At 35.3% G+C, this 16,521-nt stretch overlaps 1 protein-coding gene across 1 annotated transcript in view; it reads left to right on the top strand.

Moving 5' to 3' along the window:
• Positions 1 to 2,364: 2,364 nt before the first annotated feature.
• The window catches only part of TMC1 (transmembrane channel like 1), a 62,134-nt gene continuing 47,977 nt past the window's right edge, over positions 2,365 to 16,521 (top strand). The window contains exons 1-4 of the mRNA XM_040541178.1: positions 2,365 to 2,443; positions 3,494 to 3,559; positions 3,685 to 4,057; positions 8,858 to 8,998. Coding sequence (XP_040397112.1) covers positions 2,365 to 2,443; positions 3,494 to 3,559; positions 3,685 to 4,057; positions 8,858 to 8,998 — 659 coding nt within the window. The remainder of the gene's footprint in view (positions 2,444 to 3,493; positions 3,560 to 3,684; positions 4,058 to 8,857; positions 8,999 to 16,521) is intronic.

Genomic DNA, 16,521 nt, shown 5'->3' with positions numbered 1-16,521 from the left:
CTAATAACAATACTGTTGAATAAATTTATAATTATTTATCTCTCTCTCTTGTTACTCAAATATCCACCCAATTAACAACATTGTTTTTTTGCGTGATGTGAGCAAAACCCCCAAACATAAAAAGCTGATTATTAATATATGTTGTCTGAATTACAGGAATAGCTATAGTGTGGGTACAGGGCTGGGTAGCTATCTAGCTGATATGAATGCACATATACATGTTATTCAGGACAGACCTCAGGGATGTTAAAGGTCCTTCATCCCCTTCCTCAGTGACTTTGCTTCTCCTAACACCAACAGCTATTACAGCTGACACAAAGAATAACTTCTAGTTCTACTCTGAGCTTTAGAGTTTCTAGTGACATGGATCATGACAAAGAGCGCAGTGTATTCAAGGAAATTGGAGGATCTGGCGTGTTGTGTGGCTTCTATCTTTTAAAAATAAATTATAGTGCAATGCTTTCTGCGTCACATCCCAAGACCTGGGAGAGATCTCTTTCTGTGGATGCAGCAGAAAGACAAACCCCCAACATTCTTGATTCTGCAGGTCTGACTGAATTTTGATGGATGCAGCTTAAGGAAGGCTGAGGTGCTTTTTGAATGAACCACAGCAAAGTGCATGACAGTGAGCCTCAAGCAAATTCACAGTAATTGTCTACTTAATGATAAAACATAAAAGTAGTAGAACAAGGTGGTGTTTTTGGGTGGTGGTGGTGGTGAAGTTTTGATTTGTTTTATTTTATTTTAAAAGTGCAATCTCAGAAACAAAATGGGCATGTTTTATATCTTTAGGTGAGCATGAGACTGTGGAGGCAGGAATGTTCTGAAGTTCACTTTGGAGTTATAATTTTAAATTTTTACAGAAATCAGTTTTTGAAGATGGACTTGTATCTCTTGGGTATGCATGTAGTACCCTCTACTCTTATAGCCACATGAATCCACATAATCAAATGCTGTATTTTTTTTTTTCCCCCTTAGGCTTTTGACTTTTTTTTTTTTTTTTTTTTTTTGTGAAAATATCCACTCCCATTTGATTTCATTTTTTTTTTCCTTAATTGCTTTAAAAAACTTGTCACCTGTGTGCCTGAACAATTCTGTGAAAAAAAGACATAAACACACAGGAGTCACTATTCACATACACTTTCCTCTAACAACATTCCCAGTACTTTCTTCAAGCAGCCTGAAGTCTGTTAGTTTAACACATTATTTTGCCTGAAATGTTGGATTCAGATTAACACATTTGTTACCCTTATGCTATTATAATTAACTAAACCCCAACAGCTATATTCTTCTTTGTTTAATCCTGTGTTTCAGCGTCCATTGTTACTTTCACGAGTATGTCAATATGATGTTAATTCCAGCATGATACACTTTCACTGCTAATGCAAGTTTCAGTATATGTGATAAACCCCCAGCTGTTTTCTTATTGTATATACTCATCAGAATTTCCAGTGAGGCCAATCTTGTAACATTAAGTACTTCCCTGGGATTTTCTGTTTGGCTAAAGGGAATCAGCAAAAGCATTAGTTGCAAATAAAAGACCATGCCCTATTGTTACATGCAAAGTATCTCTTCAGAGGTGCCTGTCGTCATCTTTGCAGGCTTTCAATAGCAACGTAATGATCTTTGTCAAATGGAGATCTAGTTACTGTCAGCAACAGAAGGCATACGTCCAGAGAGAACAAAGGAGCACTTATTTTCACATTCCACTGATGATATTGTGATAACATTTTTGTACAGTTAAAAAAAAAAAAAGTGTGCAGATGCTGTGGAATTGATAGAAATTGCAATTTCAATTAAACGCTTTGTAGAGGGAACATAAATCCCTACATATGTCCTATTTTTAAAATGTCCGTCAAATTTTGGATAAAAATACTTTGTACATTATTGTATACAGTGAAACAAGACACAAGATTCCTTCTTGTTTGCAGCCTCATGTATTTTACTGTTCTTTGATACTGGGTAGAACTGAGTTGTGCCTGACAGCTACAACAGTCCCTTGTGTGTATATGTGTATATGTGTGTATATGTGTGTATATACATTTTCAGTGAATTTCTTGTGTGTTAAAAAAATCCATGAAAGTAACAAGGGAATGAGTGGAAAAAAAGAATATAAAGAAAAGCTCAAAAGAATTATGGATGAGTGAATAACAAAAATAATTGTAGTTACCTCTTGCCTGAAAAATACAGCATAAAGATTATGACATGTCACCTGTCTTGTCTGTACAAAGAGGAAGTTAGACAAGATATGTCTGAAAATACGCGCTATGTATGAGCCGAATGACAGCTGCCTACTTCTATTCAAGATAGCATTTCTTAGTCATTAATCCCTTACTACCACGTATCTTTCTGTATTACAATGGCATGTCTCAAGTGATGTCCCACATCTACAAACGGAAACAAGGATACCTGAAAGAGAGCCTATTAGCTCCTGGCTTCTCAGGTATTGGACTGCTTCTTAAGAAACATTGCTGACAAACACCACTAACAGTTTCAGTGGTGACATGGTATGTAATATGCTCATATCAATATTTCCAGAGAGTGCTTTAACTAAATATTTCAGAAGAACATCTCATGAGTATACAGTATACAGTATAATGCACATGAAAGAAGGGAGTGTTTTTCTTTTCCGTATATACATGATCCTCATCTCAGTGTGTACAAGGTAAATGAACTAGATTCTTTCCTGGTTATTGATGGAAAGCAGAATCAACATCTCTTATTGCACTTATGGAGAGCAAACAAGGAAGAGATCCACCCCAAAACAAAGATGTCTCTATGAAGAAATACTCCTGGCTTCTCTAAACAGGATCTCCCTCTACAGTCTCCAAAGTTTTCATCAACTCTTGAGGGGCAAAGGAGTACTGTGGTAGAGCATAAAAGAGAGCTGGGTCAACTTTTGTCAGATGCTTAAAGATTTGGTTACTAGAACTGAAGATCTGGGAGTAGGTTTCCTTTTCCTCTGGGATTATTCTCTTCAGCGATGCTCTAACTATGAAGCTTCATGCCCTCCAGTCAGCCAAATCAGAAAATGATTCTTTTAATCTTCTTTATTCTCAGCCAATGCTTATCTTTCACATCTTCAAGAAAATATGAGAATTGCCTGAGAATCATTTTAATCTTCCTTCTTTTCTTCTTCCAATTTCAGGGTGCTGCTTGGTGTTTCTGTTTTAGGGTCCTCCTGTCCTATATATTTCCTCTGTGAGAGAAAGTTTTTTATGGCACCACTTTTAGACTTACCTAGTCTGCTAGGTAAGTCTAAAAGCACTCTTCTAGGTGCTTCAGCGCCTAGGAGTGCTGAAGGAAAGAATAACTGTTGTTTTCTGTCTTCATCTTAATTCTTGAAAGCTATTCTCCATGTTCCAAAAAGCTGGGTTTGTTAAATGTTGTATGGGGGCACAGTGTGTCAAATGCTAAGAATTTGCTAAAACTCCTGAATTTCTAGTGACTAATCTACACTTCACATGCACTGGCCTTTGTTTCTATTCCACAGATGGCAGTGATGTTGACAATGAAGAAGGCAGTGCAGCTGGGAATGAGGAAAATGTCAAAGGAACAGGTCAGTGGGTGTGGATAACTTTGAGGCCACACTCAGGTGTTTTCTGATTATCTATATGAAACAAGAAAGAGGGAACACCTCCCTCTGACATACTGCCTTCTCTCATGCTTTTGTTTATGTCACAGATAAAGAGGCAAAGAGAGCAACACCAAGAACCAGAAGGGGACATGCTAGAGGGAGAGCCAGACATGGTGGTGAGGAGGATGGAGATGATGAAGATGAATCAAGGAGAGCTGGGCATCGCAGGCACAGAAACCGGAGAGGACGGGGACGAGCAGGTGGAAATGAGGGCAGTGGTTCTGATGGGGATCCTGAAAAAGTGAAGAAGAACAAGGCGAATCAAAAATCCAAGGAAGATGGTGAAGAAGAAGAAGATGGTAAAGGGGATAAAAATGGGAAAGGCAAAAATGAGAAGAAACTGGACAAAAAGGCTGATAAGAAAGGGAAAAAAGAGAAGGCCAACAAGAAGAAAAAAGATAAAAAGAAATCAGGATCTGGGTAATTCAGTGAATTATTATTTTTTAATATAAATCAATTATCTTTTGTAAAACCTGATTTCATTTATAGCTGTGAAATACCAAGTGTCAGTATGACTCACTTATTCATTAGAACACAATGAGAACTGGAGACCCAACTCCACTATAGTGGTACCTTGTCAGGAGGCTGTCACAGGTACAGGTTGGAACTTGGGGAAATGACCAGCCAGACCCTTTTGGTAGCCTGAGGATTAGAAACAAATCTGTTTAGTCAGAACAGGAACTTGAGCCAGGGTCCCCTAACTGCTGTAAAATGTCCCAAGCTCTTGAGCTGTTCTCTGGAGTGACAGAGGAGGGGAATAAATGACAGAGAGAGACGATAAAGAGTGAGATCTCTACTGCTTTTTCCTAAAACAAACAAACAAGCAAAAGCTACAACAACAACAAAAACAAAAGACAAAAAACATAAAGCTCCTAAACTCAAAACTGATAACCCTTCCAAACTCCAGAGTCTAGCTCTATTTCTAGTGCAGAACTCCAGTCTTGACACTGTTCAGAAAATTAATTTCGTGTTTCTCAGCCATGTTCAAGTCAGCTTTTGTAGAAGACTGATGCCAAAACAAAGCTCAGAGCCAAGAACTGAGATGGGATTTTCCAAAGTTCCAATCTCACCGTTACTCCCACTGAAATATTCTCAGTAACTTTTCCAAAGTATTTAATGCAACCTGGCGTCTTTGTAAGATTGCACTGGCACAGAAAACTCCTGAAAATTCTTTTTATTCTCTTTCTGTCATCCTGGTGTTCTCTTGCAACCTGTCCTTTTTTTTTTTTTTTTTTTTTTTTTTTTTTTCCCCTCATATTATTGAGAGGAAATAGCCCCTGGGAATGGTGTACAATGAAGCAAATGGAGCTAGACATGCTTATCTCAGTGGAGAGGGACAGAAATTCCCCTTCCCTCATTCAGTACTTGCTACAACCGTGTTCCCAAATGCATCACTGGAGAGCACAAGAAGAGTCAGAAGAAGAACAAAATGCAGTCAGACATGCTGGGGTGTTAATTTTTTCATGATTCCACTTCAGTATACATCTACCTCATTTCCCTTCCCTGCAAGAATGCCTAAAATCTTCCTTAGTGATGGCTATTCACTGTTAAGCCAATTATATTCCAGTGAGTTTTCCTCTACTCATATAAGCAACAGATCTGAATCTGCCAATCCACATTCCTTTGCTTATTGCCACTCATCTATTGTAAATATTTACTGAGCACTAATTTAAAGAGACCACTAAAAATATAAAAAATTGAATGAGGGCATAATGACTTTCATTGTCTTACAAAATTCCAACTATTAAAATGCATAGGCTAAGTATTTTGAAATTGCTACCCAGATCAGGACATTGTTCTTGAAGTAGAAATCACACTTGAAGATACACAACACTTGAGGAAAAAATGATGATGCTTTGGAAGATAATTTGAAAACATTATATTTTTAGACATTTAGGGGACTAGCTGACAAGATTACATAGGAATAAATACCAGAATACTCAAAATAGCTTTCAAAAGAAGAAAAGAAAAGAAAAAAACAAAATCAAAGGAAAATATGGTAGTGATCAGTTTAACTATGATTCACATAAAGGATTTGCAAACCTTCAGAACAGAAGAGAATGGCTTGAACACAGAAATTAAGCCTGTCTAGCAAGTCTTTTAGGGCCTACCGTAGAAAAGACTATGTACTGTTTCAAAGTATATCTTACTAGTGTACTTTTGTAATGGGAAAAAAAAAAGTAAAATAAATATAGATGATATATTAAATGTGATATTATTCCACAGGGGAATGAGATTGTATTTGCTGATGGTACTATGAATTTTGTTGTCCACAAACAGTGCACATTTACTTTTTGCCTAGGTAACATTGCAAGTCAGCAGATTCTACTGTTGCTACCCTCTTCTTACCTCCTGCTTTTCACCTAAACCAGGAAAACCTCTTTATAACTGATCGTTCTGCATAAAGAATTTCTAAATGAATTATGTGTTCATACAGATTATTATTATTATTATTATTATTATTATTATTATTATTATTAAATTTTCATTTAGACTTGCTTGGAATTTTGATCTCTGCTGTCTTCTGATAGTGAGTTTTACAGGGTAATTCCATGGCAAAGGAGCTGTATCTGGGTTACTTTAATACTTTCTGCTTTTAGATATCATTGATATCTGTAAAGTAGTGTAAAGGACCTCTCTATATTGTTTGTAATCATCACCTCCAAAATATTTATGATAAATTGCTCCATATAGTCTCACTCACTGTGAATATCTGTGATATTCTTAGGTTCCTGCAGTATTGCTAGGTTCAATGGCTCCATTCAAAAGCTATTTTGTTCTTTAATTGCTTAATTTTGACTGATGGGTCTCATATAGTAACTGTACTTGATAGCAACCATCACTCGAGCCAGAACCTCTTATGTTCTGTCTAGTATGTGCATTTCTCTTTTTACTGTATAGCTCTGATATAAGCAAATCAATTGATTTTAGAAGAATTATTAAAGGATATAGAGCTTTTGCAAAAGTCCAGAGCTACATGGAAGATAAAAGCAGTACATGCACTGCTTTTTGCTAGTAGGAAAAGAGCTGAAGAGCACTAAATGCCAGGAGATGTTACGGAGATTATCAATAACCAATAGAATTTTCATACAGAAAATACAGGAAAAATGTAGTCAAATTTATTCACTCACCTCTTTGGTGTCCTAAAGTCCTACCTGTCACAGCATCACAGAATCACAGAATAATTGAGATGGGAAGGAACCTCTGGAGATCATCTGGTCCAACCCCCCCCGCCAATTAGGGTCACCCAGAGCACATTGGGCAGGACGGCATCCAGGCAGGTTTTGAATATCTCCAGAGAAGGAAACACCACAGCCTCTCTGAGCAGCCTGTTCTGGTGCTCTGTCACCCTCACAATAAAGAAGTTTTTCCTCATATTCAGATGGAACTTCCTGTGTTTATGTTTGTTGTTTCTCGTCCTATCACTGGACACCACTGATATTTTCCGTCTTTCCCCTGACAACATCCAAACTCCAAGAAAATATTTTCTTCTTAATTTCCACCTCTGTAAAATAACATAAAAAAAAAAAAAAAACAACATAAAAATGTAGTTAAATCAGTACAAAGGAGATAAAACTAAATCCAGAACATGAATAGTATGGAAAAGTTCATTACATATATGATTTAAGGAAGTGCCATTGATTTCAAGAGTTCTACTGACTTAGGAAAAGATGAAATTTCTGTATTGAATTGAAATCAAGGAACACAGTGCTTGCTGTGGAATTACTGAATGATGCTTTATGATCTGTGTTAGCCTGAAAGCCACAGTGATCCTTTCTGGTCTTCAGATGTGTGAATCACAACCTTTCAAGAATGTCTAAGTCTTTTTTCTTGTAGAAGGCAGAATTCTGATTTTCTGGCTTGACTCTTTTAGTGTTCAACCACTTGAGCTAAAGGAAAAAGCTGCTGCAACAGCACAAAGTTTGACTGTGTAGTGTAAGTAGTTTTGAAAAACAAAACAAAACAAAATTTATTTGTTAAAGATGTTTAGAAATTTGGAAATTTGATTATTTTTCTGGTGCCAAAGGAAAAGGAAAAATGAAAAATAAATTGTGCATGCAAAGATAAATAAACTGGTAGTGGGCAATGGCACAAAAATCATTCTTAACCCTACTTTACCTCTTGTGTTCTGCACAGCTTCTTCTTCTCAGTAAGATTACAGAGAAATGATCTGCCACTCATTTCTTACCACTATCATTGCAGTCTTGTAAATCTGCCTATTTTAATTTTGCACAGCACTATTGTTATTATTATTATTTTCTGCCAAAGGAAATCCCCACTATTGGATATGTTGCTGTCAGCTTTCTATAATGCAAAGCAGCTGAATGTAACAAATGAAGATTTAAAGCTCCCACTAAAACAATTTTTCAAAATCTTTTGGTTCTTCTTAAATCCTTTGACATGACTTTTTCTTTTCTTTATAATGGATCAGAATCGTATGTATCAATCTTTTTATTGACTTTTGTCCATTTGACCTAATCCTTCATACAGTTCTTCACTCGCCCTAACAATATCAGAATAACAATAAATATGTTTGGTTCAAAACTATTTCAGGACCAATTTTGCTTTGTCTAGATTGATATTTTCTGTGGCTTTTTTTTTTTTTTTTTTAATTACACAAAGCCTGAAATTTTATGGCTCATGAACTCAACTTTTTTATTTGATAATCTTGTCAGTAAATAGTATTTGAGTCTTTAATAGTGGGTCATCTGATTACTCTGAGAGTTTCTTTCCTCTGTTGGCTTACTTTTTAAACTGCTCCATTGTAGCTTTTGCTGCAGTGTTGTGTATTTCATAAAACCTAAAGGTGGATGAATAATAAGAAATTTATATTTTGATGTGTTGCCAAAAAAAATTGCTTTTATTTTATTTGTTTCAAACTTCATAAGTATACAAATATATAAAAATATTCTACTAGGTGTTGCAAGTTTGATTTGGACTCTGAGGAGGCTGGTTACTCCTGCAGAACACTTCCCCCAAAGGAAAAGTCATTCTTCATTTGTAGTATCATTGTTCTGGATGTAGTGCTGGTTCAGCTTTTGCTCTGCACTTCATGTGCAAGTTTTGCCTTTGATACAGTCTATCCTCTCTTCAGTGCAACAGGGAAGGCATTTTCTAGGTGTCAGAGTTTAAAAGAATTAACACCGTGTATGCGCTTCACTGAAAACCTTTTCTCTCCTGAGTTTTGGTGATAGTTTTTATTCTCACTTTTATCTGAAGCTCTGATTCTGATTCTGAGGAGGAGCCAATTACAGAGGAAGAATTGGCCAAGCTGAAAGAAGAGGTAGAAGAAAAAAAGAAGCTAATTGCAACATTACGAAACAAGCCATGGAAGATGAAAAAGAAGTTGGCAGTCCTGAAGTATGGTTTGATTTTTGTAATGAATATCTGCAATCCTGCTTTTTACTGTGCAATATTTCTTCTAAACTTTCACTTTATTTCTACACCTACAGACACAATTTACCTCAAATTATCTCTGATATCTCTTTCCCAGGCTGTGCTTTCAGATGAAGTAGAGGTAAATGGCATTGCAGACCAGTGCTTTCTTTTCTCTGTCAGATATGAAAAACTCAAGACTTTTTTGTTTGCCTTTTTTTTTTTTTTTTTTTTTTTTTTTTTTTTTTTTTTTTTTTTTTTTTTTTTTTTTTTTAATTTCCATTACACTCCACCCTCCTGCAAAATCTTTTGTTTTCTACAGTTGTCAAATTTATGTTGGTAGCTTCTTCTACTGCTGTGTTTAATGTCTTTTTAAGGAAAAAAATGATCCAATTTCATAAATACCCCAACATTACTTGAGCAAAGAGAGAGATTTTTTCTTTCTTTTCTAACTTTCTTGGGAGAAGAATGGATTTTTTTAAAACTTATCAAAAAGAAAACATGACTGAAACCTGAGCCTGAATTTCCATGTATTATTAGTCATGTCACATATAAATCTACATTTTTTTTCCTAGCAAATCTATCAATACATTTTCACTAGGAAAAAAAATCAATTACATTTCAGTTAAATTATCAGTTAAATTTCCACCAATCACAAGAAATTGGGTTAACACAGAGATTTTTTAAATTATTATTATTATTATTATTGCCAAAGCTGCTATGCTCCTCTGTTTTAAGTAACTCATTCACTGTGGTACTGACCAAACAACAGCAAAATATATGGTTAGGCACAAGTAACAGGGAAAAGACGAGTTCTCCTCCAGACAGTTTTTTGTTTGGCAAGGAAACATGGACATAGTGGAAGGAGAGAGCATATAAAATATGGTGCAGAACATCTGTGATTATTTTTTTCTAGAAAGTAAGATGAGCTTGGGGAGGATACATTTGCAAAAGGAAAACTATGCGCCAAGGTACTCCAAGGAGGGATTCCAAAAAATGTGGTTTTTAATATGCTTGGCTACAGAGCTCTTTGAAGTAGGCTTAGAAGCGTAGTAACAGTTTACTTGCCATAAAAAAGTTTGCATTCCAAGAAAAAAAAGGGCAATTCTTCAAATTAGCTTATTTTGTCTAATTTTATTAACTAAAGAATTACATTTTTTCTATGTTTCTCTATGAACTCAGATTCCAAAAGTAGTTACCAACCATTGCAGACAATCCCATTTAGATTGTCACAGTCATGTGACATTTGTCATTCTGTACAGTCATGCATATTTCAGCAGACAAAATGCATATAACCAGAAAACAGATGTAATAAAACAAACAAACAAAAAAAACAAAACACCTGAAATCTAATATTTGGTCACATTTTAAAACATGTACCGAGAATTAGGGATTTAAATCTGCATTTACTATTTTAGTATTTTAGATGAAAGTGATGGAATTTGGAAGTACTCAGTACCTTTGAAAAAATCAAACACAATCATTTATGTACCAAAATACACTAGACAAATTTTTGTAGAGTACTATTTCCATAATTGGATCTCTGGAGTTTGAGTCCAACTGAGTCACAATGGAAGACCTAGTGTTATTATGCTGCCTAAAATCAGAAAAGTAATACTGTTAGATTGATGGTTGCTCTAATTACGACCATAGTTATAGCAATACAAAAGTGCCTATATTAGCACATTTTAGGATATCTATATATTTGTGTTGGATTTTAACATCTTACTAACCATTTGTCCCATAATCATTAGCCTGATACACTGGCGTTATTCTTTTACACAAGGAAAATGGACAAAACCTGGCTCTAGGTGTCTTAAATCCATAAGACAGTCATAAGTGACATTTGTATGCTCTTATAATAGCATTTCTTGCTCTTGAACTTTTGATAAAGAAATATTTTTTGCTAGCACTTGGGTGTGTCATCTCATTCATAACCAGTGCAGATTTTTGATTCCTATAGGAAACACAGAAAGAAAAAATGCCATATCTACTTAAAGGTCAAGAAAAAACTTCCATATTCTTTGTCTTCCAAATTCCACAAAGAAATGTTTCAATGGAAGTTTCATCTCAACATTAAGAGAAATCTCTTTTGCCAAAATGTACTTCCATGATTGCTTTGTACTAGAACCTATTTTCTTCCCCCAAATGAAAAAAAAAAAAAAAAACTTTCCCTGTGAATGCTCAAAACCTTTTTACATTTTCATGACAAAACAAAACATGAAAAAAACTTTTTGCAGTATTTTGAAAAGCAAATATTAGGGTTGTATATGACTTTTTGTTCTTTACATTTTTTGAAAGAAAAGCTAATTTGTTAGAGCTACTTTTTTGGGGGGAAAGATTTAATTTCTACCAATTTGCCTGCTTTTAAAAAGTGATAAAAAATGAAATATTTCAAAAATATTTCCATTAGGAATTTTCAAGACTGGATAACGTCTTCTGTGGGTTGACTCAAATCCAGTTTCTTTTCTAAATGCAAACCAATTATAATGTATGCATATTTTTAAGAAGTAAGTATTGAAATTAAAACGTATAGGATGGGACACACAATTTCTACTTAGCTCTAGTGACAATTTTGTGAAAGGTTAATCTTTTCCTTCGTTCTTTTGTTCTGAAAATACATGAACAAGCAATTAATTTTAAAACTTGGTTGCAGAACTGGTCGCTTTGTAGAAAATGCCTTCTGTCAAAACTTGACTGAAACCCTGACTGCTGAAATGGAATTCTTAATTGAGATCCACTACAAAATTAGACCAGCTCTAATTTCTAATTTAGATCCCCATGTCTAGAAAGATGCATTTCAATAGCCCCCTAGCTATTTTCTGTAGAAGTGTGATTGAGGATAGTCCTCTGCTGCGGAGTGTTCCTCTGCAGTTTGGAGCTATACCATCACCTTCAGATTCTCATTTCAGCTTCAGACATGGTCGGGTCTCTATTGGTCTGAAGACATGAAAAGAGGCAGAAAGAAACCATTGAAAGGAATGAAAAGATGTTACGTGATAAACAGCATTGCTTCTCTCCCCTAACAAGTAGACATGGCTGTGAACAGAGGACATTGCAGTCCCTGTTGTTGAGAGCCTGCGAATGGCTGGAGCCTAGGCTTTTGTCTCATTTCAGAGAAAAATATTCTTGTTCAAAAGAGCTTTCTGGCATTTCTCATTTTCCTTTCACTGGTTTGGATTGTTTGTGAGCACCGTTATTGTGCCTTTTCAATAGGAGATGATAATTCGTGCACTTTCCCTCTTGACACTTGCTACTTAGGACAGCATGAAATTAACTGAAGAGCCATCAGAGAGTAATGATCATCAGTCATTATCTACAACACTGAGGTTAAGAGAGAAGGGGTTAAATTATTGAAAAGATTTTTGAATTAGAAAAAGACACAAAAGAAAAATCTCATGGGACTGTTGCAAGTTGGAGAAACTCCAGGGAAAGTTATCCCAATTTACAGCTAAATGTTTGATTTGGGGGACTGCATCACTGTCTATGCATTCCCTTGATTGGTTTTCGCATAGATATGAAGCTAAAGGGAAGGTTCAAAAGCTGTGCTATTGTGTTTGGATCTGGAATACTAATCTCATTATTGGGTAGATAAGGGTTTGTGCTCCATAACAGAAAGACTATTAATAGTTATGTAGTTTACCTCTGCTAGAGAATTTTATTAAAGTTCCATATAATCAGGTAATGGTACATAAGAATCCAGAAACATGCCAACTGTGGTCTCAGTTTAAGACTATACCACAAGACAATTAACAAACTATCAAAACAAACAAAATGATGATAGAAAATAAAGCAAAACAACAACAACAACAAAACAGCAGTCAAGTGTCAGGTTTTGGCCTTTCAAAGGAATTCCAATTAAATACAGAGTGTAAAGACAACTATGAAAACTTACTAGTTTTTATAAATAATCCAAGGAGCACAGCAATCTCTTCATATGCCAAGGACAAAATCTTTCTTTTTCTCTTTCTTTTTCTTTCTTTTTTCTTTCTCTCTTTCTTTTTTTTCTTTTTTTCTTTTTTTTTTTTTTCCCAAGAAATTTATTTTATCAAAGAATCCAATGAGACAGATAAGTAGAAAGAAAATACTTTATATGTATACAAAATCCAAAGGTAACTATATACATAAAGTGAATGTGTAAGACGACGGAAATTTCTCATCTTTGGATGGGATGTCTGAACTCCAGTGAATCTGTATTTCAAGTTTCTTGATGTGGGCATTTCAAGTTTTTTACTGGCAGTCCTGGAGGCCAGCCTGGCTGTCCTGAAGGTTGGCTGGGTATTGAATAACACTGTAATTTGCCCATTATTATTGCTGAACTGCTTTCAAGTGAGCTGTGGCTGGCAATAGCTGTTTTGCGGTCAGCTTTTAGCCAATATTTTTAAGATTAGGAAAAGTCCTGGGTGATCAATATTGATACGACATTTGTTTTTAATGAGTTTTTTGATCTTGGACACTGAAACCTTCCTGAACTGTTACTGAAAAATGTGAGCAATCCACTTGAATCCTGTTCATTAACAGCAACCTCTGAGAGCTGTAATTCATCCTTTCTGTGCAACACTGAAGTGCCCGAAGTACTGTACACCTAGCACTTTGTGAGCTGTAACTCCACACCTAGTATTAATAATTAACTCAGGCTTCTCTGGGACAATAATGCTGGGCCCCATGAAACATTTATTAGTTCCTTTTGTCTGTAATTCAATTAATAAGGTTTCTCTGAAGCCTCTTTAAATTCACAGTTAGCTAACGGGGCACACTTTGGCCTGTCTTGTGATATAGATAATTTACCTATAACACATGATACCAGCGATTACAAAGCTCAGTTTTGTCACCCTGTGTTGCTTTTGACACGTCCTCGTGTTGGTGAAGTTGCACTACTTCCAAGTGGTTGTGCACATATTTGTGTGTGGTTTTTGGTCATTGCTGAGGTTTCTAAAATAGCTGTACTGATTTAAGATTAATTTTTATTGCTTGATCATTCTACCTGTCTTCACGTTTTATTTTTAGAACAAAAGAAATGGAGAAAAGGGCAAAATGTGGCAAAAGTCTGTTGGGATGTACAAATAGTCTTTTTTTTTTTTTTTTTTCCTGAGGTGGACTGGACATCAAGGTAGAAAGCTGAATTAAATAACATATTCAATTATATTTAATAAAGATGAGCATGTGTCACAGACACTGACTGGAAAGGACATTCCCTGACTGAATGCTGTCATGTTATTGCTGACCTTTTAAAGCCAGGAAGCTTTAAGTAGACACTGGGGTTTTTCTTAGCCTGTAAATCACAAAATTTGGGAGTAGCCCAGCGGGACCAACAGACTGCAGAGCTGTTGAGGGAAGAATTGATGAGGGAAGAAGGAAAACTTGTTTTGTTTGATATCTCCAGCAAAATCATATAGTTATGTTTTCTGTATCGTTTCCTTGCACATAACTGCACACACCTTCTCTGCCTCCTTCAGCCACAGGACATCTCTCAAGCTCTGCCTCTGCACTGAATTTGCTTTTTCTGATATTTCATTAAAATTCTGATTGGAATTTTTCATAGAATCACATTGTTATTGAGATTTGCTTTTAATTGCCAATTGCATAAGTTCTTTACGTTAGTCATTCATATATTCATGGATGCAGCTAACAGATAAGTTGCTATGAGGCACATAACTCCTCTATATGCCTGCAAATGATGACGTTCCCTTATAAGACCTAATCTCTCTAAATAAGCAGTACAAAAATGTTCTTTAAAATAGTATTGGTAAAGAAAAATCCACCATGTGCACAGAAAGGTAAAACATGCTTGAAGATCATCAAAGGTAACTTGATTTCACTCATTTCAAGTGAAAGAAAACTTTCATTCTCTCTTAAAAAAATACAAAAGAATTTCATTTATTTCAACTGCATAATAATGCAATATAGCATGTTCTACCTTATTTACATGTGCTACTCTATTTATTAACTATGTGATGATTTTGGCTATTATTTCACATGAATAGGAAACATTAATTATTAATTAATATTAAAATTATTATTAATTAATATTAAAATATTATTAATAGCCACATTTTTTATGCATGGTTGAAATATCTTCTTATCATAGTCATTGTGAAATATACATTAAGGTTCTAATGCCAAAAGCCATGCTGTTTTGTAACTGGATTAGAAGGTAAATACAGTCAAAATGGAAAATTAAAGTAATTCTGTAAGTCCACCATTTGGATTTAATTGAATCTTTTAAGGTTTATACATTTTTAAGTACAGACCAAACAATATACAAAAGCATGAAAGGAGTTGCCTCACATTTCATTCATGAAGCAAAAAAGAAGCTTTGCAAACATACTTCATGCATGGTTACAACCATTTTTGTGCTCCAGTCTGCTGTGTGTAAGTCAGTTAACTGCATGTATAAACACTCAGTGGGAAGTTGAACTGGTATCAGACAGTTGTCTGGTTTGGCTCTTCTGTAATGATGAACTTAGCCTTGTGCAGGACAATGGAGTGAAAATATGAGAAAAAAGGATTATAAATCAGTCACATTTAGGAGAGGCTTATAACAGTTCTGTAACCAGTGCACACTGGAACAGGGCAGTGTTGGGAGAGAGGGGAAGGAGGGAGAGAGGAAACCACAGACACAGGTGGGGCAAAACCAAAGGAAGCATTCAGGAAAGTCATCAACATTAACCATGGGAATCTGGATCAAAACCTTCAAAAAACAATATTTTGGTTTGTTGTAGAAAGCCAGAAAATGGAGCAAAAGCTTAACTACTACTAAAATCTAACTTGGAGGCAGGAAAGCAAAAGAAATACTGTTTTTTTTTTTTTTTTTTTTTTGTACAAAAACTTGTAAAAAGACATTTCAAACAAGCAAACACAGGGCTTAGATTGAGAATTTGAAATAAATCCTATTATGACTTTCACTGTGGAAAATTCCTTCTAGTTCTGGCTTAGAATAATTTTATCATACAACAAGTTTGTGGAGAACTGTGTTCAGCCACAGACACAAACTACGTTGATATCCACCGTGGAGAATTTTAAGTGTCTTAATGGTTGTTTTCATATTATCCCCTTAATTTTCTAATTTATTGCTTCACTTAAAACAAATCAAACCAACCAAACAAAAACCCAACAACCCCAAAGCCTACATTTTGAAATCTTCATGTTCTGCAGCTTAACTGTATGCAGTTAGCGACTGAAAGCATATGCTTTCTAGAGTTCTGTAGGCTTTGATTTCAGTAACTTTTCATGAACTAGCTTGCATTACATGGTGACAGAAGTGATGGTATAAAGCTTTTCTCTTAAGAAAAATATGATGTGGTGACTTAGAGGATTGCTACATGCTCAGTTTATTGATACTGGCTGATTTTATGGTATGGCTTCAGCACTGACTGTGGAGTTTATGAGGACGCTGCCACCTACTGTTAAGATTGACTTGTATCTCTCCAGACAGTGCAGCAAGATTTTAAACCCTGAGGGCACGGATTTAAATGGGACTCTTGGACACTTTTCTTGAAGATGGAAGA

The sequence above is a fragment of the Cygnus olor genome, chromosome Z, assembly GCF_009769625.2.
Source record: "Cygnus olor isolate bCygOlo1 chromosome Z, bCygOlo1.pri.v2, whole genome shotgun sequence".
Taxonomy (NCBI): domain Eukaryota; kingdom Metazoa; phylum Chordata; class Aves; order Anseriformes; family Anatidae; genus Cygnus; species Cygnus olor.
This window is presented reverse-complemented; position numbering and strand designations above follow the sequence as displayed.